Source organism: Danio aesculapii, chromosome 15 (assembly GCF_903798145.1).
Source record: "Danio aesculapii chromosome 15, fDanAes4.1, whole genome shotgun sequence".
NCBI classification, from domain to species: domain Eukaryota; kingdom Metazoa; phylum Chordata; class Actinopteri; order Cypriniformes; family Danionidae; genus Danio; species Danio aesculapii.
The window spans coordinates 32,066,836-32,091,348 of NC_079449.1; the positions used below are offsets into that span (position 1 = coordinate 32,066,836).

Below are 24,513 nucleotides of genomic sequence, written 5' to 3' on the forward strand. Positions count from 1 at the left end.
TAAAGCGATTAAGTTGCCTCCCAAAAACCTGAAGAATTGTGTTGTTTAAGCACATTGTAGTTTAAACAAGCAGCAAAATCTTTTTTTGAGTGTTCACTGTAAAATATGTTGAGTTCACACAATCGATTTGTGTTGGGACAACATGAAGGAATTAAGTTAACTTATTAGTTTTGCTAATATAAGTAGATTAAACATAAAACAACAAAAAAAACCCTCAAGAATTGTTGTTTCAACTCATTTTAAATAAGTAGTCTGAACAAGCAGCAAATGTCAGTTTTTTGACTGTTGTTTTAATTTTGTTTGTTGTATTGTTTCTTTTTTCTTTAGTTTTGATTTGTCTTGTGTTTGTTTTGTTTATTTTGTTTGTCTTTTTTTCTTTGCAGTTTAATTGTCTATTTCTTATTGTTAATATTTATTATTATACAATTTACAGGTTATGACATTGAACAGACATGGGCAGCATGCTATTTTATCATACTAATCTTACACTAAGACGTTTAAGTCTTGTGGCAATACTTATGCAACACAGTTAGTTTAACTTTTATCCTGGCTCAACAATCAACAGTAAATCACTGATGTTGTAGGTAATTTAACTTGTGTTGAAGACAGGAAATTTCTCTAAATCAAGCACACTTTTTTTGCATAACATATACATTTTTGAACACTTTTAACATAGTCCAGAAATCAACTGCAAGTCAGTATCAAGGATTAACTTATAGTGTACAGGCCAGCGCTGTCAAATCAGATCAGATTGTGTGAGTGAAGATATGAGGGAAAATGAGAAGCAGAAAACTCTGTAGCCTGTGAAAGTGTAAGGCCAGCTGCAGGATCTCAATCTTAAGACAGTAAGTGTGTGTGCAGAGGTCGAAAACGCCCTTTTATCCTGAGCCCATAACACTTCATGTTACATTGAGCAACTGTTTTGGGGAAAGACTATGGAATTCCTTCACTAGCGAACCAAATCACATGGGGTTCAACATGTGGTTCAGTATATTTTAACAGTCCCGTGAAGTGCTTTGAAATGTGCATTTTTTTAATTCGATGTTTGACGTAATCTTTACTGAAAAATGTCAAGGGTGGGACAGAGTAGCTCCTCTCCTTAAAAATAAAACAGCCAATAGCATTTCGTTTTATCACAGCTTTGCAAGCACATAAAATGAAAAGCGTCTTAAAGGGGGCGGGGCATGTCCGATTTTAAAGGGTATTTGGTTGGTCAAAATTTTAGAAACGCGAATGTTGTCTCTGTTTTGGAACACACTAATAGATATCCTTAAAACTAACAGACTGAAACTAACATCTAAAAACATATTTTAATTTCATTTTACTAGTACCGGTTTAGACCCCCTTTTGCCTTCTGAACTCCCTTAATCCGAGAGATGGTTGTGTAGAAAATCCCAGTGATCAGCAGTTTCTGAAATACTCAGACCAGCCCATCTGGCACCAACAACTATGCCATGTTCAAAGTCACTTAAATCCCCTTTCTTCCCCATTCTGACGCTCGGTTTGAACTGCAGCAGATCATTTTGACCATGTCTATATGCCTAAATATATTTAGTTGTTGCCATGTTATTGGCTAATTACAAATTTGGTGAACCTAATAAAGTGGCCGGTGAGTGTATAGGCTATTGAAAACGTTTATTCAGCAAGGTGACATCCTGTTGATTTAAAAGTGATAATATAGCTCTTTAAAATGCTTTTTCTAAAATGTTTTCTATTTCAATTAAATATATGATTTTTATTAATCGAATATTCCTGAAGAAAATGTATCACAGTTGAAGAGTTCAGGTGCAAAAACCCTCTAAGTGCTGTCTAAAATTTTTATCTAAAATGAGCATTTTTCTCAAGCTGTTATCTGCAGTTTCAGTAGTTTTACTCGTAGTTCAAAGAATAGGTTATTTTGATTGCCTTTAAAGTAAAATAACTGAACATAAACAGAAGAGGTTGAGCAAAATGCAAATTTTACTCTTCAGTTGTGCTGCTGAATTATTTGATGGAAACTAATTGCAACATTTCTAATAATAATAATAGTAAATGTTTATTGCGCAGATTTTATCACATGACAGACTGGGGTACCAAAAATTCAGCTTAGAGTTTTAAAATATATTACAATAGAAAACAGTCATTTAACATTTTTATATTTCACAAGAATAAATAATAAAATCTTAATTATAATTTATTTTATTTTACTTCACTTTTTGTTTTTAACTTTTTGTCTTTATTTAATATTTTACTACATTTTATTTTAAATTCAATATATATTTCATATCTCACAGTTTGCTATGGCAATGTTGTCTCCATCAACTTTATAATACCTCTAAACTGCAGACATACTCACACTTTCCAATTCAATCTGCTTCTGTGCTCTACAGAATTATTAGCCCCCTGTTTATTTTTTCCTCAATTTCTGTTTAACAGAGAAGATTTTTTTCAACATTTCTAAACATAATAGTTTTAATAACTCATTTCTAATAACTGATTTCTTTTATCTTTGCCATGATGACCGTAAATAATATTTAACTAGATATTTTTCAAGACACTTCTATACAGCTTAAAGGGACATTTAAAGGCTAAACTGGGTTAATTAGGTTAACTAGGCAGGTTAGGCTAATTAGGCAAGTTATTGTATAACGATGGTTTGTTTTGTAGACTATTGAAAAAAAAAAATTAGCTTAAAGAGGCTAATAATTTTGACCTTAAAATGGTTCATAAAAAATTTAAAACTGCTTTTATTCTTGCCGAATTAAAACAAATAAGACTTTCTCCAGAAGAAAAAATATTTTCAGACATACTGTGATATATGCATGTATGTATGTATGTATGTATGTATGTATGTATGTATCTATCTATCTATCTATCTATCTATCTATCTATCTATCTATCTATCTATCTATCTATCTATCTATCTATCTATCTATCTATCTATCTATCTATCTATCTATCTATCTATCTATCTATCTATCTATCTATCTATATATATATATATATATATATATATATATATATATATATATATATATATATATATATCCGATTCCAATAGAGTCTGAAATCACGTGATCAGGCCTGATTTCTGATCACATGATCGGATCTGATCCCTAATTGTTAAATTTAATATAAAAATCATTTATTTTATTTAGCTTTTTTTGTTTGTTTTATTTTACCATTTTGCATATTTATGTCATATTTCATTTCTATTAAATCTGTTTGTTTTTTGTAATATATTCAATTGTTTTATAAAATTATGTAGTATTTTATGCTATTTTATTTTATTCTTTAATATCTATAAATATACCTATAAAGGGGCAACACATTGGCTCAGTGGTTAGCACTGTCGCTTAACAGCAAGAAGGTCGCTGGTTCGAGTCTCGGCTGGGTCAGTTGGCATTTTTGTGTGGAGTTTGCGTGTTCTCCCCGTGTTCGCGTGGGTTTCCTCCGGGTGCTTCAGTTTCCCACACAATCCAAAAACATGCACTACAGGCGAATTAAATAAACTAAATTGGCCGTAGTGTATGTGTGTGAATGAGTGTGTATGTATGTAATCCAGTACTGGGTTGCGGCTGGAAGAGCATCCGCTGTGTAAAACATATGCTGGATAAATTGGCGGTTCATTCCACTGTGGTGACCCCTGGTGAATAAAAGGACTAAGCTGAAGGAAAATAAATGAATATCTATAAATATTTTCCCACCAATATTTTCCTAAAACTAATGTCTAAATAATGTCCTTATTCTAATCTGCATCATACCTCAAATTCTGCCAGCAGCCGATAATTCGCATTTAACATCAAACAACTCTTTAATCAGTGACGCAACACCCAATGATGACCTGCCAACAGAAAACACATTCTTGCACCGACTCCTTTTATTTACTTCCAGCCATGCGATTATTTCAGCCTAATGTCTGAACGCTCTTGGGTCCAGATCAGAGCTCCCGTCAGATAATAGCCAATCAGCATAGCGCCTTCGCAGTGAGCCGGCCAATCAGACTGCCTTATCTCGGCTTGCATGAGCAGATGGCTAATGCTTATGGAATGATACGAGCCCACAATAGGCCGAATAAACTCAACGCCGTAGCACCGGTGCAGTTTGGTAAACACACACTGGCCCTTATCACGCTAGCAGCTGGAAACAGCCACAGACTGACCCTTTTGTTTCCGCGCAGAAAGCTCAGAAAAGAAAAGTGCGTGTGTGAAAGGCCCGCCAGGGTTAGAGAAGAGTTTACACAAGGTTAGCTGCTCCACAAAAGAAGATGCATGGCTCGCTATAGAGCGGCAGACAGCCTGAGAGATGTAATCTTTTCATATCTGGAAGCCTGGAAGGGTTACACTGACAGACTCCATTTCTCACTGTATTTGCTTGTGCTGATGGACGGCTCTCGCTGATTTTTATCTGTCCGTAATCTTTTACATGGAAGCATTGAGCACAAATCCTCAAATGCAAGGCATTTTTGGGGGGAGGGGGGATGCTGTGTTTCATGTTTTGTTGTGTCAGGCGTTGTCTGGTTTAATCCGACGTGGGTTTCAATTGGACACTGGAATGCAGCTGGAACGTGGAAAAGGAAGTGATTAAGGGTTAAAACCACAAGTGGGAACTCATGTGATCTACTTTTCCTGCTGCGCACAACAGGAAATGGACAGTGGCAGGCCCATGAATGAATGAGGTGGTTCTCAAAAAGTGGACCTCCTATTTACTTCATTTTCTATTTATTTATGAGGTTTAAATACTGCATTTAGTGACATTTTAAGCACTCTTTTTAACTGGATTATCTTGTCAGATGGTCATCAAGGCAAGCTGATCTGTTAGATGTTCATTCTTTAAAATTATTGGCAGGAGCTTTGATTCAACCCCATTTTGACTATGCTACCTCATTTTGGTTTAGTACACTGTACAAAAATCCTGGTTGCCTTAAATGTTTAAATTGAATCAAATTAACCTAATGAGTCCATTGAACTTATATTATGTTAAACTGATTTAAACAGCTTGCGTAACTCATAAAATTACGTTAGAACATGATTAACTTTACAGTGACCTAAAAATGTATGACTACAGGTTGAGCGCCCCCTCACTAACACCACTTCCGGCAGCAACCTAGCTTTCCTATGTGGTCTCCCATCCCATGTTTAACAGCGAGGACCACAATGGAAACAAGCCCAGGGCTTTATTGTGTTTTTATCCTCGACAGTTTCATTTCAAAATGTATGGGATACTTGTCTAAAATCTGTCCAATAAAAATTCAATTCAATCATAACCAGTGTTGGGGAAAGCTACTTTTGACATTACATTACAATATTGAGTTACTCCCCCAAAAAACTAACTAGTTGCATTACTTAGTTACTTTTTACCGCAGTTTTGTAGCAGTTATACCACTTCATCTCTTAAAGGAACACTCCACTTTTTTTGGCAACAGGCTCATTTTACAACTCATCTGGTGTTAAACAGTTGCGATTTTTACGCCAGAATGAGAGTATAGTTCTTAGTCATAAAATAGCAACTTTTCATTTTCTGTTGGTCTTAATACACAATGTAACTACAGAAGAGTCAAGCTTTAAATAGGATTTTTTACATTTATTTATTTGAGTGATATGGTAATGGTCTAATCTGATTCAATTATCTATGCTAAGCTACGCTAAAAGTGCTCCCAATAGACTCTGAGATTGACTGAATGGATTCAAAATTCATAAAACTCAACTGTGTAACTCTAATGGATTTGTAAAATGAGCATATTCTCAAAAACAGTAGTGTTCCTTTAAAAGTTAGGTTTGAAGTGGAGGACACAAACTTTCTATTGCAATACTTGTCCTTTTTAGGTAGCAAAGTAGCACAGTGACTCTTTTACAGGCCGAAGATCTGATCGTGTGCTTTAATTTGTGCACTGCTGTGGAAAATCTCATAGTTTCACTGTGAGACAGTCAGAGATTGAAGAAACACACCAAGATCTCTTTGAAATTCTTGCACTGCCCTCTTGTGGCAATAATATCCTCAAGTAATGTATTATACTGCTTTCCATCTTAAAGTTTCCCTCAGTAAACTAAGTACTGTTCAACAGAAGTAAGGTATTTGTTGTAATAGTTATGTATAGTAATAAGAGATTTAGAATATGGTCATGCAGAATAGACATTACAATGTGTTAGTACACTGTAAAACATAAAGGTTAAGGTAACTCAAACCATTTGAGGAAACTGATTGCTACAAACCATTTAATTTCAAAAACTAATCCTAATGAGTACTGTGAACTTAATTCATTTGAGTAAACAAAGCAATTTAAGCACAGTAAAACCTGATAAATGAAGAGAACTCAAACAAACGGAGTACTGTAAAACCCAGTAAGTTAAGGCAACTCAAACCGTTTGAGGAAACCGATTGCAACAAACCATTTGAGTTTAATAACTAATCCTAATGAGTACTGTAAACTTACTCCATTTAAGTTGAAGTACTGATGTATTTAATTAACTCATTACCTTCAACACTGAGCTCAAAACTCTTTTCAAATGAGTAGAATTAACTTTCAGTCAATTTTGAGTTAACTACACTCATTTCATTTGATGAAGTTGACTGTTGGGTTTTACAGAGTAATTAGAGGTCGTCTTACCTGGGCCCAACGTGCATGATTATTATTATTATTTTTTTTTAAAGAAAATCTTGACCCAAGACTTTAGACCAGCCTAAAAAATAGCAACTTTAAAACCTTTTAAACCTCCTAACGTCATACCTTGATGAATAAAAACTCAAAAACATTGAACCCCCAATGTTTCCTCTTCCGTTTTTTTAATCTGTCCATAGAAGAGAGGCTAAATTAGTTTCTTGGTGAAGTTCGATAAACAGCTTTTGGTATTAAGGTCATCCCACACTTCAGAAAAGAAAATCACTCCTGCTTTTGTTACCTCACAAACACACATTTATGGACCACCATCTGGGAAAATGGAAATGTTTTGCACCCTCTGTGTGATTCATCTCTCTAAAGTTTACTGAGGTTAAAGTGCCTCAGAACCAACAAGGTGGGAGATGCGATGTTTTTGTACCCCCTCCTGATCATCTCCTGCTGGAGCAGAGACCTGCTCTCAATGGGGAGCGAGTGGAGCTTCGGCTCTGCTCAGGAGAGAGTAGAAAGAGACTCCCTCATGTGTGCCATCATGCTGCTTTTCACTGCTTTATACTCCCCTCAATGCAGTTTCTACACTTCCCTGTGCCTCCTTGGAGGTTGTTTTTTATGAGTTCTTCACTTTCTGCAGGGCTTAATTTAGTCCTTTTGCTCTTCAGAGGCAATTCTTATTCATATTTACTGTTTTCTTTATCTGACAGGATGATATGAGCGATTCCCTGCGGGACTACACTAACCTGCCTGAGGCAGCACCTCTCCTCACCATCCTGGACATGTCGGCTCGCGCCAAATACGTTAAAGATGTTGAAGAGATCACACCGGCTGTGGTAGAACAGTTTGTTAGTGACTTTCTAGCAGAAAAGCTCAAACCAGAGCCCATATGAAGTCCTGGACTGCACTAAACCCTCCCACACCCGTTACCCGAACCTCCATCTGGCCCTTGGCCTCCAGGCGTGCACTCTCTTCTCTTCCTGTCAGACTGTTTGAACAGAAGCATACTTTGTATTGACATTTTCCTTTTTAAACATGCCCCTCCATCTCGAAGCAGCCGCCTCTTCCTGTGGTGCCTTGCATTTACTACAGCGCTGATGGTAAAATGCAGATCTTTATGTTGATTGTCTTTTGCCGTTACATTTAGAAATTAGATCAAACCCTGCAGCTGCAAGTGAATATGATTTTTTTCATCAAGTGTTTACTTCTATCCTTGGATATTGTTTCAAGAATCAAGAGCTTAGAATAATTGTAGCTTGGTAGATGTATTATTATTATTTTTCCACAGACACTGCACATTTCCCATATGTATGGCCGTGATTCTCTTATGGGTGCTGATAAATATGCATACATGCTGATGTTGATATCATTGTATAGAAGGCACTATCTATTCTTTGTGTAGCTGCCGCTGTTTATTTTTAACGCAGTTGTCTCGAAAGGAATCTGCCCACCTCCGTGTTTGATATTTGATGTTGTCGGATGACTGATCAGTTCCCAGCTCAAACATGATATTTTAGTGGATTTTCTGTGAAGGTCCCCTGTATTAATGCAGTCTTATGTTTTTGAAGGCACAATAAACAGCATCTAATTGCAAGCTTCCTTATGAAACGTAGCCAATTAAAGCACACTGTCTGTTCTTGGATGTGTTTGAAATGATGTCATAGCCATTAAAAGTCACTGTTGAAAATGTCTTTCTCTTTATGCTGTTTCCAATGCACACAACCTTGCTGAACAGCTTCCGTATATGCATTCAGTATCTCAATTTACAGTATGCCCAGAATATTTAGTCAATTCAATCATTTTAATACAATTATAGTCATAATTTTAATAGATATTAATAATAATGCATTTTATTTATAATGCGCTTTTCTCAGTCCCAAAGCGCTGATATTAATCAAGTAATAGTTTTTATAATCAAACTGTATGCTCGTAATCTCAGCAATCGCCATTGGCTATTGCCATTCTCTTCTAATGCTGCAGGAAGGCTTGGATAATTAATTTTGTATGATTATTTTTTTAGATTTTAAAGATTACCATTCAATTTTACCATACTGAAATAAGTTTTTTAAAGATATTTAGAGAAAGTCCTAAATAAAAAAGGTCCTACATTTCATAAACATCCTATTTTTTAAGAGGGTTACATAAACCTGTGTAATTTAACAAAATATGTTACAAATTATTTTAATTAAATGTGCTTTTTTTTTTACATGTAATAAAAAGTAAAGCTTCCCAACCCTGAACATATACTACCTGACAAAAGTCTTGTCATCGATCCCAGTTGTAAGCGCAACAAATAATCACTTCTCACAGACATCAGTCAAGTTTGGTGAAGGAAAATCATGGTTTGGAGTTACATTCGGTCTTGGAGCATGCAAGAGATCTGCAGAGTGGATGGCAACATCAACAGCCTGAGGTATCAAGACAATTGTGCTGCCCATTACATTACAAACCACAAGAGAAGGCCAATTTTTCAGCAGAATAGCGCTCAGACTTTAGCCTCCACATCAAAGTTCCTGAAAGCAAAGAAGCTCAAGATGCTCCAGGATTGGCCAGCTAAGTCACCTGATATAAACATTATTGAGCATGTCTGGGGTAAGATGAAGAAATCATTGAAGATGAATCCAAAGAATCTTGATGAACTCTGGGAGTCCTGCAAGATCACTTTTTGTGCCATTCCAGATGACTTTATTAATAAATTATTTGAGTCATTGCAGAGATTTATGGATGCAGTCCTCCAAGCTCATTAGAGTCATACACAATATGAATTCTTTTTCTACTACACCAAGACTTTATATTCTATACTGTACAGTATTTATGCAAAGTCATAAGACTTTAGTCTAAGCAATGTCAGACTTTACTTTCCTAATTAAATAATTAAAAATCAAGACATGATCATATTTTATTCTATATTTTATAAAATAAGCGTAATCTAGAGGCCTTTCGAATAAGCCATTTCTGATACCAAACGATCAACTATAAATTATAACTTGTTGTTTCTAAAACTTGGATAGGTGACAAGACTTTTGTCAGGTAGTGCCCTTATTAGATTGTACGCTTTTATTCTACAAACACTCAGGCGCCCTCTAGTGGATCCAAGAACAACTAGGAGAACTGGACAGCATTGATGAAATATCTTTTTACATTACAAGAAAAACACTCTACTACAACATTTTAGTTCTTGCTCTTCTCCGCGATTTGTCCGACAACATCAGAAACTGCCGTCTGCCTTCAAACAGCAGAATACCAGCAGCCATGGCAGAGTTCAGACTCTCCACTCCTGGAGCCATGGGCACAAAAAGCCTCTTTCCATCCGTTTCCTCAGCCAGATGAAGAGCCTCCACACTCAGTCCGTGCGTCTCTCCACCAATGACCAGGGCTGTGCTTCCCCGAGCCCAACTCTCATGGTACACCTGAGGCTTCACGTGCGGCAGAGAATCTTCATCTTCATCATCATCATCATCATCATCATCATCAGAGTCGCTTTCACTGTAATCCTCTGAAGAAACGTTCTCTGTTTGACCTGAAATGGGTTGTTTTGTTGAAGTGCTATAGTTATCTGCAACATGGACAATCACATTCTTCGGTAAGTGCTTGGAAATGTCATCCCAGTCCAAGTTTGGAAAGACTGGAAGGCGGAAATGAGCTCCCATAGCCGAACGTAAAACCTTGGGCTCCCAGGCATCCACACAACCTGCAAAAAAACAAAAACAATAGTCAATGCTTGGTGTTTGTAATGCATTTGGGTCATTTTTGAGCTGAAAGAAATTTCCAAAATGTTTACAAGAAACTAAATTTTAAAAATGTGTCAAGCCTGTTCTCTGCAGTTATCCAATATCTGCAGTGACTTTAAAGGGATAGTTCACACAAAAATGAAGATTTTCTCATTACTTTACTATTTCCTCTATTTACTCCTGTGTTTACAAACTTTCATGTGGTTGTTTCTTGTTGAACACCAAAAAAAGCTATTTTGAGAAAATCTGGAAACCTGTAACCATTGACTTCTATAGTATTTGTTTTTCCTACTATAGAAGTCAATGGTTACAGGTTTTCAGATTTTCTCAAAATATCTTATTTCTAAAAAACGTAAAGAAAAAAGTCAAGCCGGTTTGGAACAAGTTAAAGGGTGAGGAAATATTGCCAATATTTTTTTTTGAGTAATCTCTTTAAAAGTGAAATTAAAGGGTCATGAAACACCAAAACACATTTTTTGAGATGTTGACAGTCATATATATGTCCCATGCTGCTAAAAACACTATTAGGACACATATATTTCACAAAATAGTGAAAATTGGGGGTTTTTGCGTTATCTCGAGCAAATTTGTTCTTTCGATTTGAAAATAAATTTTGAAGCAACGTCACGGCCATGAGATCCTTATATAAACTTCAGCATGTAGACTTGCTGTCTGTACCAGCGAGAACAACATGACGTCTTTGAGCTTTTATCATTAATTTATGAGAAAGACTTGGTTCAAACCAATCAGCGCGCTCTATTGTGAATGAGGTACAACTTCATTAATATGCATGATAGCTTTGAATACTGTTTATACCTGTTACAGTGTTCAGACGGCAGAGAGACGCCACGTTGTGTTGCCAACTGTAATTAAAACAAGTGGAAGAAGAAGAATTGTTTGGAGACATGGGTCGTCAGTGTTGTGTTTATAAATGTGCTGCAATGAAAGTTTTGTTTCCATTTCCCTGCTATGAGAGCGCAGCTGGACTCACGTGTGGATTACAGTGGTCTGCTAACATGCGACAAAAATATGTTTGTAAGGAACATTTTTTACCAGAGAGCTTTGGAAATAGAAATCCGGATTTGCCACTAATCTCTTTTTAAAAAAAGACATGGTTCCAGTTTGTGTTGAATGTCCTGTCTCTACAGATTTGGTAAGTGTGTGATTATGTTTATTCAGATGGCAAAGTTAGTTAGTATTGTCAGCAGTACTCTTTCAGTTTTTAAAGACATACCTTAGTCAAAATGATTAAGTTACTAAGCTTACAGTATGTTAATATCACTACAATATTATGGACTGGAAGATCCGCTGTAAATGTAAACATGTAAACACTTTAATCAAATTATTACTGTCGTGTAGGATTTTTGCCGCATTTTGTGACAGGATAGTCAATACACACACGGCTGTGTTTTAACCGAGAAATGCAGAGGTTTTTTTTTTTTCTCCCATACGGCAAGAGGTATTAAATTTCATTAAAACAACACTCTTCCAGCAGTTCATACTCACATCCAATATCTCGTTTGTCACAGGGGGCATGCATGAAATGTTCCTGAATGAAAGTGAAAGTGCCAAACTGCAGTTTAAGTCCAAAAATTAAGAATAAACCACCCGAAATTACATGAAACTCCAGAAGAAATGTGCATAGTGTGGTGTCGAATTATGTGCTATAACATGTAAAACGGGATCATGAAAGGAACATTCAAAATGCAACTCATGTAAGCACCTTAATCGTGTTATTGTCTTATTCAGATTAATAATATACACACCTGAAACTTGTCTATAGCACTTGTTCACTGCTGCTCTTATAGTTGTGTAAATTGCTTCCTTGTCCTCATTTGTAAGTCGCTTTGGATAAAAGCGTCTGCTAAATGACTAAATGTAAATGTAAACTGATGTCCATGTAAACGTAGTCACTGTCTGTCTTCTCTGCGTCTGTGTTGCCGGTGTGAAAATCAGCTGTAGTTCACTTAATGAAACTCCCCTTTTCATGCAAACCCTTCCCACAAATTTTTATTGTTAGTGTTATTATTTGAGATGCAGATTAGTTTGAGCTATTTTCCACTGTTTAAAGCAGGGGTCTCAAACTGCATTTACAGCCCGCCCTCCTCCTCCCTCGGGCCCGCAATTGACGTCAAATTCGAGATTCGGCCTGCCAAAACATGTTTTTGAGCCTCTATCATTGTTGTGCAGTCGCATATAGCAACTTGTGGTTTTGACCTGCCACCTAGTGGACATTTAAAGTACTGCATTCAGATTAGTTTTACTTTCATTTTCTCTCAGCGTATGGTCGAGAGTAACACACATGCGTTTGATATAGATGTCCGTAAGTGCTCCATTTTTACTAAAGCTCTATTTTTGTAAATATTGAAGGGTTGTTTGACTATTATCAGTTTAATACAACTTGTATTTTGTTGTACAAATGCTTCTTCATGGCTCACACGTTTTGCTGGTGGTGTAACAAATATAATCAATTGACTAATATTCAATTCAAATTGTCTCATTGAATAGATTTTCCTCATATGCTTATTAAGATTTGCATAAAAACTATGTACATTAGTAAAATTGTACTGCTAGTTGAAATAAACTTTTTAAAGTAAACGTAAATATGTCTATACTTTTCTACTTTTTATGTTGTAGTTTTACAAAAAAGAAAGATACTGAGAAAAACAATTGACTGTAAAGTCACTGAAGTTACCCAAACTGCTTTCTGCTGTTCTTACGCTATTGGGACAATACAATTAATTGGGACAGAATAATAATTATTATGCCTATTATTTGTAGTCTTTTCATTGCAATTTAAACTCCCCCTTCAATATGTACAACAAGAAATAAAAAGCTAGAGTTTAACTGCATATACTCTGTGGAAGGAGGAGTGAGTGTGTTTCTAACACTCGGCCACACACAACAACCACAGATATATTTCAGCAATTGATGTGTGACACGATAAACATGCTGATTTGCATTATCACTGGTGACTGGTAATGCTTGAAATATAAACCTCATGTCTGTTGTCCTATAATGCATTTATTATGTCAGGTTTCCACTTTTTTTCTTGTGCTTGAATGTTAAAGCGGCCCTCCTATGAATTGTCAGTCACTGAAATAGCCCCCCACCAATTTGAGTTAGAGACCCCTGGTTTAAAAAGTGGAAACATGCATGTTGTTTTGGTGTCCTTCAGGGGGATCAAGGGCTAATTAGGTGGGTCAGACGCCCCCGCCCTCAAACCTATGGTCGCCGGGAAGTGCAAAACAACAATACAAAGTGTGAAACACTTTTACGAAGCTCAAGACAAATTGACATTTTGGAAAACATTTTTACCTATCATAAGACACAATTATATAGGAAAAACTATTTTACCAAGGACGAAACTAATTTACATTTAAAACATAAATAAATAACAAGACGCGAAACACTTTCACCAGTCCCGAAACAAAATTACAATGACAGATTCTTCACAGAAAGGTAATGTACCACACACACCGGAAAATATCAGCTCGTGTGTGACTTTGGAGACACAGGTTAACATGAGTCTACAACAAAAAAAAATCTGCGATAAAACATCGTTTTGTCATTTAGAGCTATTCTGAGAAGATATCAGCGTGAGAATATGCAGAAACATATAAATGCGAGTACATGGAAACAAGTTAACACGAGTCCACAACCAAAGCACAACATATGCTGACCGATAAAGATATCAAAACCGACTTCAACGTGTAGTCCTGAATAGCTCAGTTACAGTAGGTCGATTGATATTCATGCTGAACATTTTGACTTGGGTTCGAATCCCGTTGATGACATGTCAGTTATGATTATTTCTTTACATTAATTTTGGTTATATAATGTTCTGCCACACAAATATTAAAATTAATAATGTTTACAATGACACTGACACCAAGTAATAAGAATATTTATTTGGTATGGGCATGTTTTGTTGCTGTGAAAAAGTGACGAATCTGCCAATCTGCAAACGTGAGTAGTTTACATCTGAAAAGTGTCACCAGTTAACAAGGACACCAGTTGACTGTAACACCGGCTTCGTTCAGTTTACTTTTAAGAGTCCTCAAGCAGATGTTGACACCGTGTAGACTTGACATCATGTCCATGATTACAGTGTACGAGTGGCCCTCGTTAAAATATTGAACACACTGATGCAGTATGTCTAGTGTTTCCGTCTGGACTGCGTCCTCTAGGAACTCCAAACACTGACCACACGTAAAGCAAAACCGCATTAAGCTGATCATGTGTTTGCCACAAAACGGGCCACATGTTCGGTCACCATAAACTTTATTTATTTTATTCACCACCAACGACAACAACGCCACCGCAATTACCCCTGTAATTTGCACCCTGATCATCACCACAGACCAATAGTAGTGTAGCTTGAAGTTGTTTACCAGCCTATGCAACTAATTCAGTAGGGTTAACTTTGGCAAGCTGTTTCAATCTCCTGAAACATTTTGGCCTGGTTTTGTTCCAAATAATGTCACACTGTTTTGTTTTTTTCTCAATAAAAACTCATGTAAAACACACCTTTGGATAGAAGAACACGGTCACAGCCTGCTGCTGCTGCACAGCGTAGAATAGTTCCCAGATTTCCAGCGTCTCGCACATTATCGCATATTAGAAACAAAGGCACAGACTGAAGACGTGCGTCCTTTGGAAATGTCAGGCGGGAGGCATCAGGTTTTGAGAATATAGCTGTGAATTTAAGAGAAACAATGATTTTTTTAAAACCTGATTAAAAGTAAGCCACATTTTTAAACCAAATCCAGCAACTGACCGATAAGACCCTGAGGAGTGACCAGGTCAGACCACATCTTGATGTCTTCATACTTGACCTTGATGAGCTTGGCTTGCTGTAGTTTGTCCAGAGGAAGCTCCTGCAGTCGCTCCAGCAAACTGAAGAAGATCATCTGAGGAGACGCTCCAACTGAGAGAGCGTCACAGATCAGACGCCGGCCCTCCAGCAGCACCTTACCCTCTTTATCCCGAAACGTTCTGGAGCGGGCCACGCTGGACACCCTCCTAAGGGGAGAATGGCACATTGATGATGTTTTTTACAATACAAAAAAACAAACAAACATGTATTTACTTTAAAGGGGTGGTCCACTATGATATCATATTTTAAACTTTAGTTAATGCGTAATGTAGGTGTGTGAACATAAACAACATCTCTGAATGCGAGACGCTCATAGTTCAATGCAAATGGAGACATTGGCAAAGATAGCTTAGCGAAGCCGACAGCGGATGAAGTTTGGGAACTACTAAAAAAAAAATACATCCGGGTTAGTGCTGTCTTAAGGTTACACACATACACCCCATGTGGCCAGATGTGCGGTAATGTTATATCAGAGACACTTCTTGGTTATGTGGAGCTGATCTATTAATCACAGAACATTATGTTAGCTGACCAATCAGAGCCTTTTGAGGGCAGGTCTTCAGAGGAACTAGGAAATATGACAGGTGTTTTCATGTTAGCCGAGTAGCTGTATATAATCAAAGTAAGATATATGAAAAATTAACATGTTGTTGTACAAATGAAGCTTGAGCACACATTGCTTTGCGTCTTATAAACACAATCTAGCCTTAAAATTACACTCTGGACCACCCCTTTAAACTTTGATAATGCTGTTATAATGATTTATATTTGAGAGCTGTCGGGACAACTTTCATGGGAACATACATTAATCATTTGGCTGTTATTCAGCTACAGATAAAAAATCAATAAATGAGAAAACCTTAGTGGCGAATGGATGTAAAAAAACAAAAAAAAAACAAGCATGTATTCGTTTTTTCAACATGCTAAATATTTTTGTGCAGGACGCAATCAGTGACCCAATTCAGCTTTAAAAGAGACCCATATATGGATGGTGCTCCTCTTGTTAACCGCTGTACACATTTTTCGTTTCAGTTTTGATTATTTTGATTGTAGTAACGCTAATAACAACATGTATTGTTGTTTGTATTTTACTGAAATTAATTTGGAAACATTATTTTGATGGTCCCTATTGCACATTTTGTTGCCTAAAAGCTGCATTGCAATTACATGCCAATTACTTCTCATTTGAGTATTTGTAGACTGTCTGCTTAATATCTGCTGATACTGCTCCTTCAACAGACATTTGACTGACTATAAGAAACTTTGCAAGTACATGTCACCTTACACCAACCCTAACCTAACAGTCTACTTATAATCTATTGAGAATTAGTTGGCATGTAGATGCAACGTAACTTAAATTCAACAAAATGCGTTAAAGATATCATCAAAATGAAGTGATACCATTAATTTATAATAATAATAAATTGATATTAATATCACTTTTTTGTTTAAAAATGTTCAATTTGCAATACTTTGACTCACTTCTTCAGGTTTGGCCTGTAGAGCAATTTCTCATCTTTTATTGTTTTCTGCTTTATGAAAAAATAAAAGATGAGCATTTGCTTTGTGTTTACTGTTTTTATTACATATGCATGTTCTTTTTAATCAAAACTTTATAAATGATTTGCCAATACATTTGTAACTTTTGTCATGCCAATAAACGCAATTATTGAATTGAATTGAGTGAGGGCGGTGCGGTGGCGCAGTGGGTAGTCCCAGCTGGGTCAGTTGGCATTTCTGTGTGGAGTTTGCATGCTCTCCCTGTGTTCGCTTTGGTTTCCCCCACAAGTCCAAAAACATGTGGAATAGGTGAATTGGGTAAGCTAAAATTGTCCGTAGTGTATGTGTGTGAATGAGAGTGTATGGGTGTTTCCCAGTGATGGGTTGCAGCTGGAAGGGCATCCGCTGTGTAAAACATATGCTGGATAAATTGGCGGTTCAATCCGCTGTGGCGATCCCAGATTAATAAAGGGACTAAGCCGAAAAGAAGAGAGAAGTTTTATTTATTTTACGTGACATTGTAATTGAATAATGCATCAAAATGAATGCTGCCGTTTCAGATCAGTGACTAATCAAAGACTGTATTCATTTGGGGGTAAAGAAAGAAATATCTCAGTTGCCTTTGGTGTGTAGAATATTACTGTTATAACTATAAAATACATACAATATTATATTTGTCATTACAAAACAATGACACCACAGGAACTGTTAAAGGGATGAATTCGATGAAAAAAAAATTACGCATTTTTGGTAGCGAGAACCAAGGCTGATGCTGGTAAAGAAATCGATGTCTGTATAAGCAGAGAAAAAGATAATGATTTTTTACAAGGGTAACAAGATCAATAAAATAATAGTGTTTAATATTACTACGTATTTTGCCATTTAAAACAGCACAAGCTCCCCTTTGCTGGAGCTCAGCTCTGCAGTGAGCACCACTTGATAACTTTAGTACTCACGCGAGTCTGTTGTCTCCGGCAGGGGCCTTTTCAAAGCGCAGCCCTGCAAGTTTGAGTTTATTAATCTGAGGAGACTCTTCTGCGCGTTCAGACACATGACCGCTGCACTTTTTGTTAGCAGATCTCTCTTTGACTTGCTCTCTCGTTTTGCCCTTCTGTGTGAACCCCTGGCTCGTTGTATCAGTTGCTCTTTTTGATTTTATTAATGTCTCTCGTTCACCATCCGGGTAAAACACAGCCACGGGTCTCCGCCGGAGGCCTCGGAGAAATCGCCTAGAATTAACCAAGATCTGGTAACGTCCTCTCTGCAATAAACTACGCTCTCCTAACATTACAAATCCTCGACTCACGTTGTACATGAGCGCCGCCATCTTTGGTGTCATCTTCTGCGTCACTGTGGGAACGAACTAGCGATGAACCGATTCGTGAATGAATTGTTCTTTAGAGTCGAACCTTTGAATCAAATCAGTCCGTTTAAGTTCAAACCTGTTAATTCTTAGCAATTTATTAAGCTTTGCTACATAACAGCAAAAGTACACTGGATTTCTTGTATTTTACTTTTTTATCTATTACAGAAAAAGTGTACAATTAGAACACGTTGATAATAATAATAATAATAATAATAATAATAATAATAATAAAATATAACTGTAGTCCAACTGGACCTATAATTCAATAATTTTAAAGTACTTTACCTGTTCAAACGTCATGTAAATACATGCTTGTATTCCGGCTTTAAAATTTCATATTCCAAAGGTTCTCTTTCAAACATTCGCTCGGTATCTCACTATGGGAAACGCCTCAGGCGTGACAGACTGTGGAAGCACCAATTACACCACGTCCGTCCGAGGACGGACAAATCACAGCTCGTGATTAGGAGCCCACCCTCTCCTTTATAATCCGCTGTGATTCCCCGCATCGGCATTCTAGCACTCTTCCTCGTGAAGACTTTCCTTAAGCACCCAGGCTGCGCTGCTCTGTTCACAAACGTACCGTCAAGGCTAACGTTGCCGAACGCAGCTCAGTCATCTGAATCTGTCGTGGGTTCTTTGCTCGTTACGGAGTATTTTTTTTTTTTTTTACTGCTTTTACTAGCAGCAACTGATATAGCTAACGCGTTAAGGCGAGCTAACTCTGACTTTGACTCACCATGTCTAAAGTCACGGTGGAGAAGGGGAAGGAGGCCTCTTCGCGCTCCTGTCCGTCAGCGTGCGGATTTATGATCTCGGGCAGGGATTCACATCCGATGTGCATCGCATGTATGGGTGCGAAGCATGCCCAGGCCTCGTTGGCGAACACCGAAAGCTGCGTGCACTGCCAGGCAATGCCGATGAGGATTTTGGAGAGAAGGCTTCGAGTGGCGGCATCTTCCAAGGATGATCCGGTCCTCTCTGCCGCTCCGTCGTCAGCTAATGACGCCAAATCCTCTCCTCCGCGGGATCTTGCTTCGTGGGGGGACATCATGGAGGTAGAATCCCCCGTGTATGAGCCGCTGTTCGACCAGCAGCTACTGGCGGGCGGGGATGAGATGGAAGGGGATGAGGAGGAGGATGATGAGACACTAGCCCGTCTCCTCCGAGATGAGCCGGACGATGAGGAGGAGGATGTCATCCGCCCTTCTTCCCACACATCCAGGCCGACTAGCGCGCAAAGCGGTGAGGTGGCGTCGACCGTGGTGGATTGCGACCTCACAGAGGTTTGCAAACGTGCTGCCGCCAAGCTCGGCGTGGCGTGGCCTGTGACTCCTGGTCATCCAGGAGTTAAACGGGATGTGTATGACGGGAAAAGGCTCGCTCCCCGCGCTCCCCCAGCAAAACAACTACTTCCCGCTCTCCCAGATTGCATCACGGAGATGAAGCGGTCATGGGATAAACCCTTTACCAACCGCGTGCCCGTCAAGGGTTACTCGTCACTCGACGTGAGCGAGATGGAGGGACTAGGGCTCTCTAACCCTCCAGTGGTCGAGCAGACGGTGGCTCTTCACCTGCATCCAAACAGGCGGGCTGCTGTTTCATCGGCCACACCGTCCCTCCCTGGTAAAATGGAACGCTTCACTGCTTCCATGTATCAGAAGGTATATAAATCTTCGGCGCTAACAGTGAGGGCTTTGAACGTCACTTCATTGCTGACGGCCTATCAAGCCGAATTATTGGAGGAGCTTGGCACGCAGCTGGACGCCGGCAATCCAAACCCGGCAGTCTGGGAAGAGATCTGCAACATTACAGACCTCAATCTGCGCGCCTCACGCGGGGCGGTGCAAAGCTCCGGCCGTACCATGGCTCTCGCCGTTGCGGGCGAGCGATCGCTGTGGCTGAATCTCTCGAGTATCGGGGACAGGGAAAAATTGGATTATCTCGACGCTCCCGTAGACTCGAGTGGGTTATTCGGTCAGTCGGTCGCGTCGATGAGGCAGAGATGCGACCTTAAAAGGAAGGACGAGGAGACTTTTGACCTCTGCTTGCCTCGTAAAAGGACATCACGTCCTCCTGTTCCTGCTACTCGGCCCACTCCTCCGACGCAGGGCAGAAAATTTGTCAGTGCGTCCAGACCGCCTAAACCCCACAGCACAGAGCAGACGGCTCGCCCCCCCGCTGCTCCAAACGCTAAGCCATGGGGAAAGCAGTCATTCGCGGCAGCGGCTGCAAAGTCCAGATCCGCTAACCCCTCCGCCAAAAAGAAGAGGGACTCCTAGGACGCTATGTTTGGAGAGGAGAGACGGGCAGCACCTAGGGTTTTCTGCGATGTCTTCTCCACAGTCCGCCACGGTTGTTTCCCCACCCGCAAAAATGCTGAGGAGGTGGAATTTGGGCGGAGAAATGGTTCAGAGTTGTGTTCAGGCCAGTTCAGCTTCCCCTCAACACACAATGTTCCGTGGATTGCCGACGGCAGTTCCACAAGTTCACGTGCAGAGCATTCGGCCACCATGCGGTCTGCCGAGTTCAGGCACACGTTCGCAAGTGCGTTGTCACAAAGCACTTCATTCCCTGTGTTCATGGCAAATAAAAAATGCCCTGTCGCATCCAGGCTCAATGCCGAGGGCGCAGAAAGCCAAAAACAAAATAAAGACACAAAGAAAAGCGAAAGCTCAAAGCCGAGAGACGGGCCAGTCTCTGAGCCAAACAGATTCTGGCCAAATTTCTCTCTGGCCACAAGAGGGCGCCAGCACTCCATCAGTGGGGCCGGTTCGGCAGCAGCCTCTGTCTCTTCACCCGGAGGCCTGGATAGAGTGTTCTCCGCACCCGTGGGTCCTCGCAACCGTAACCAGGGGTTACAGGCTTCAGTTTGCTGGAAAACCCCCTCCTTTCAACGGGGTTATAGCATCTGTGGCAAACGAGGATTCGGCTCAGGTGCTGGAGGCAGAGATATCCTCCCTCATGGGGAAGGGAGCTATAAGACGAGTTCCAGTGGAGGAAACTCAGACGGGTTTTTACTCACGTTACTTTCTAATCCCAAAGAAAGATGGGAGTCTGCGCCCAATACTGGACCTGCGTGCTTTAAACAAGCACTTAAGGAAGTACAAATTCAAGATGCTCACAGTAGGAGCTCTCACTCGTTCGATCCGCCGGGGCGATTGGTTCGCCTCGATCGATCTCAAGGATGCTTACTTTCATATAAGCATCTATCCAGCACACAGGAAATATCTCAGGTTTTCCTTTCAGAACGAAGTGTTCGAATTTGTTACTCTTCCATTCGGGCTCAGTCTAGCTCCGCGGGTGTTCAGCAGATGCATGGAAGCAGCGCTGTCTCCGCTGAGACACAAGGGTCTGCGCATATCCGCTTATCTGGACGATTACCTGATATGCGCCCGCACACGCGAGCGCGCGGAGCGGGATGCAGAGACTCTTTCGTCTCATCTCACAAGGCTGGGATTCAGAATCAACAACGCCAAAAGCCAGCTGATTCCGTCCCAGGAGATAGAGTATCTGGGCCTGCGCCTAGACTCGGTAACTTACCGCGCCATGCTTTCGGAGAGAAGGATTACGGCGTTCGGTCTATGCCTGACCCATTTTCGCAAAGGAAACCTGGTCTCGTTCAGAACCTGTCTCCGTCTGATGGGCATGATGGCTTCATCTCTGTCTGTGATCCCACTGGGTTTATTAAAGATGAGAGATTTTCAGCGTTGGATTTCCGCGAAGCGCCTGTGCCCGCGCAGGCACCTCGCGCGCAGGGTACGGGTATCCACGGAGTGTGTGATGGCTCTCCACCACTGGAAAACCCCCTGCATATTCCGATCAGGGGCTCCGCTGGGGAGCGTGTCTCTGAGAAAAGTCGTCACTACGGACGCATCCCTAACGGGATGGGGAGCCGTATTTCAGGGCAGATCGGTGAACGGTCGTTGGACACACCGACTGCGCGAGCTTCACATAAACATGCTGGAGCTGATGGCAGTTTTTCTGGCTTTAAAACATTTTCTACCATTCTTGAAGGGTTTTCATGTTTTAGTCAGGACGGACAACACAACGGTGGTGGCGTACATCAACCGCCAAGGGGGAACGCGATCGTTGCAGCTGCACAATCTAGCGCGCAAGCTGATTGTCTGGAGCGCCGCTCACTTGAGCTCACTGCGCGCGACGCACGTCCCGGGAGTCAGAAATGTGGGGGCGGATCTTCTGTCGAGGGGCAACCCGACGTACGGAGAATGGGTTCTCCACCCGCAGGTGGTGAATCAAATTTGGGAGATGTACGGCAAGGCTGCCGTAGATCTCTTCGCCTCGCGGGCAAACGCAAAATGTCCGCTGTATTTCTCTCTCGAGGACGAGGATGCGCCGTTGGGTGTGGATGCGCTGGCGCACCCGTGGCCAAACGTGCTGCTGTATGCATTCCCACCGTTAAGTCTAATTTCTCCCACCCTGGACAGAGTAAGAGAAAGCGGGTTGTCTCTCCTTCTAATAGCCCCCCGTTGGCCGGGCAGGCTGTGGTTGGCAGAGATCGCCGAACTTCTGCAAGGAGAGCCCTGGCCGCTCCCGCTGCGACGGGACCTGCTGTCACAAGCGGGGGCACAGATATTTCACCCTCACCCAGAACAAATCAACCTTTGGGTCTGGCCCGTGAAGGGTTAAATCTAAATGCTCTCGGGCTTCCACGGGAGGTCATAAGCACTATCCAGAGCGCTAGGGCTCCTTCAACGCGCTCACTGTACGACCTGAAATGGCGTGTGTTTGAGGACTGGTGCACTAGTGAAGGGCTTATCCCCTTCCAGTGCTCGGTGAGAGATATTCTCTGCTTTTTGCAAAGCTTACTGGATAATGGGAGAGCGTTCTCTACCATTAAAGTTTACCTGGCCGCTATTTCCGCTTGCCATGTAGGGTTCGAAGGGGTTTCAGTGGGACGGCACCCCCTTATATGCCGTTTTATGAAAGGAGTGAAGCGCGTGAGACCAGCGGTGAAACGGCTGGTCCCGTCATGGGATCTGTCTCTCGTTCTGGACGCTTTAACTCGAGCCCCTTTCGAACCTCTGGAGGATATTCCTATTAAGCTCATATCACTGAAGACGGCCTTACTACTCGCTCTAGTCTCAGCTAAGCGAGTGAGCGAGCTGCATGCTTTGTCGGTGCATCAAGCGTGCATGGATTTTAGCCGGGATGATGACAGGGTTAAACTGCTACCAAACCCGGCATTCGTTCCCAAGGTCAGTGATTCTGCTTATAACTGTTCTGCTATTGAGTTGCATGCCTTTCACTCCCCTCCGCATTTGTCAGCGGAGGAGAGTAAGTTACACACTTTGTGTCCCGTACGGGCGTTACGCCTCTACGTGAACAGGACGCGATCGTTTAGGAGAAGCGATCAGTTATTTGTGTCATGGGCCACTCGCCGTAAGGGTGAGGCTGTTTCATCTCAACGGCTCTCGCACTGGATAGTGGAGGCGATCGAACTGGCCTATACATCTAGGGGTCTTCGTTCCCCAGAGGGTTTAAGAGCTCATTCTTCAAGAGGTATCGCTACCTCATGGGCTTTGTTCAGAGGGATTTCGGTAAGAGATATTTGTAAAGCGGCAAGTTGGTCTTCCCCGCATACATTTATCAGGTTTTACCGCCTAGACGTCACCGCGCCTTCATTGGCTCACGCGGTTCTTAATGTGTATCCCTTATAAGCTTGAAAGGTTGTCTTTCTACCGATTCTGTCCGGGGCTTCGGAAAGCATGCGTTACGGGAGTGGTATATATCATTCCCATAGTGAGATACCGAGCGAATGTTTGAAAGAGAACGCTAGGTTACTTGCGTAACCCCGGTTCTCTGAGAACAGAGCGAGGTATCTCACCAGACTTCCCTTCACGCATTACACTCGGGAAGAGCGTGCTTCGAATGCCGATGCGGGGAATCACAGCGGATTATAAAGGAGAGGGTGGGCTCCTAATCACGAGCTGTGATTTGTCCGTCCTCGGACGGACGTGGTGTAATTGGTGCTTCCACAGTCTGTCACGCCTGAGGCGTTTCCCATAGTGAGATACCTCGCTCTGTTCTCAGAGAACCGGGGTTACGCAAGTAACCTAGCGTTTTTCATACTGCTTCTGTGGGAATTCGGCACAAGGGACTGCTAGTAATGTTTTTTAAGCATTAAAATTTTAAATATATCAGTTTTTGACTACAGGTTACAATTAAAACTAATTTAAATGATGTATTTAAGTAAATTAACTATTTAATTCCTAAAATGTAATATTGTAGGATGTGTGGAGATGATTTAGAAAATTATTGGCCTGTTTTTAATCAACGCGCAAAAGAAAATCTTGTCTACAATCGAAACTAACGTTACTGATGTTGGATCCGACTCTTTAGAACAAAAATCTCAAAGGAACCGATTCAAGTGATTCATCTCTTCATTAGAATGGACTGTACCAAAAGAATTAGTGAGATGACTAACCAA

At 40.6% G+C, this 24,513-nt stretch overlaps 3 protein-coding genes across 3 annotated transcripts in view; 2 read left to right on the plus strand and 1 right to left on the minus strand.

The window, feature by feature from the left end:
• nxn (nucleoredoxin) overlaps positions 1–8,273 on the plus strand; it is a 179,212-nt gene extending 170,939 nt beyond the window's left edge. The window contains exon 8 of the mRNA XM_056473305.1: positions 7,297–8,273. Within this exon, the coding sequence (XP_056329280.1) occupies positions 7,297–7,479 (183 nt within the window). The 3' untranslated portion in view covers positions 7,480–8,273. The remainder of the gene's footprint in view (positions 1–7,296) is intronic.
• Positions 8,274–9,707: 1,434 nt separating this feature from the next.
• Positions 9,708–18,023, minus strand: mrm3a (mitochondrial rRNA methyltransferase 3a). The gene is made up of 4 exons (XM_056473434.1): positions 17,653–18,023; positions 15,098–15,342; positions 14,848–15,015; positions 9,708–10,277 (listed from the first exon to the last, which is right to left on the minus strand). Exons 1-4 carry the CDS (start codon positions 18,021–18,023, stop codon positions 9,748–9,750), a joined length of 1,314 nt encoding a protein of 437 aa, XP_056329409.1. The 3' UTR covers positions 9,708–9,747.
• A 2,068-nt stretch (positions 18,024–20,091) lies between these two features.
• Positions 20,092–23,743, plus strand: LOC130242162 (uncharacterized). The gene has a single exon (XM_056474183.1). It carries the CDS (start codon positions 20,351–20,353, stop codon positions 23,741–23,743), a length of 3,393 nt encoding a protein of 1,130 aa, XP_056330158.1. The 5' UTR covers positions 20,092–20,350.
• Positions 23,744–24,513: the final 770 nt, after the last annotated feature.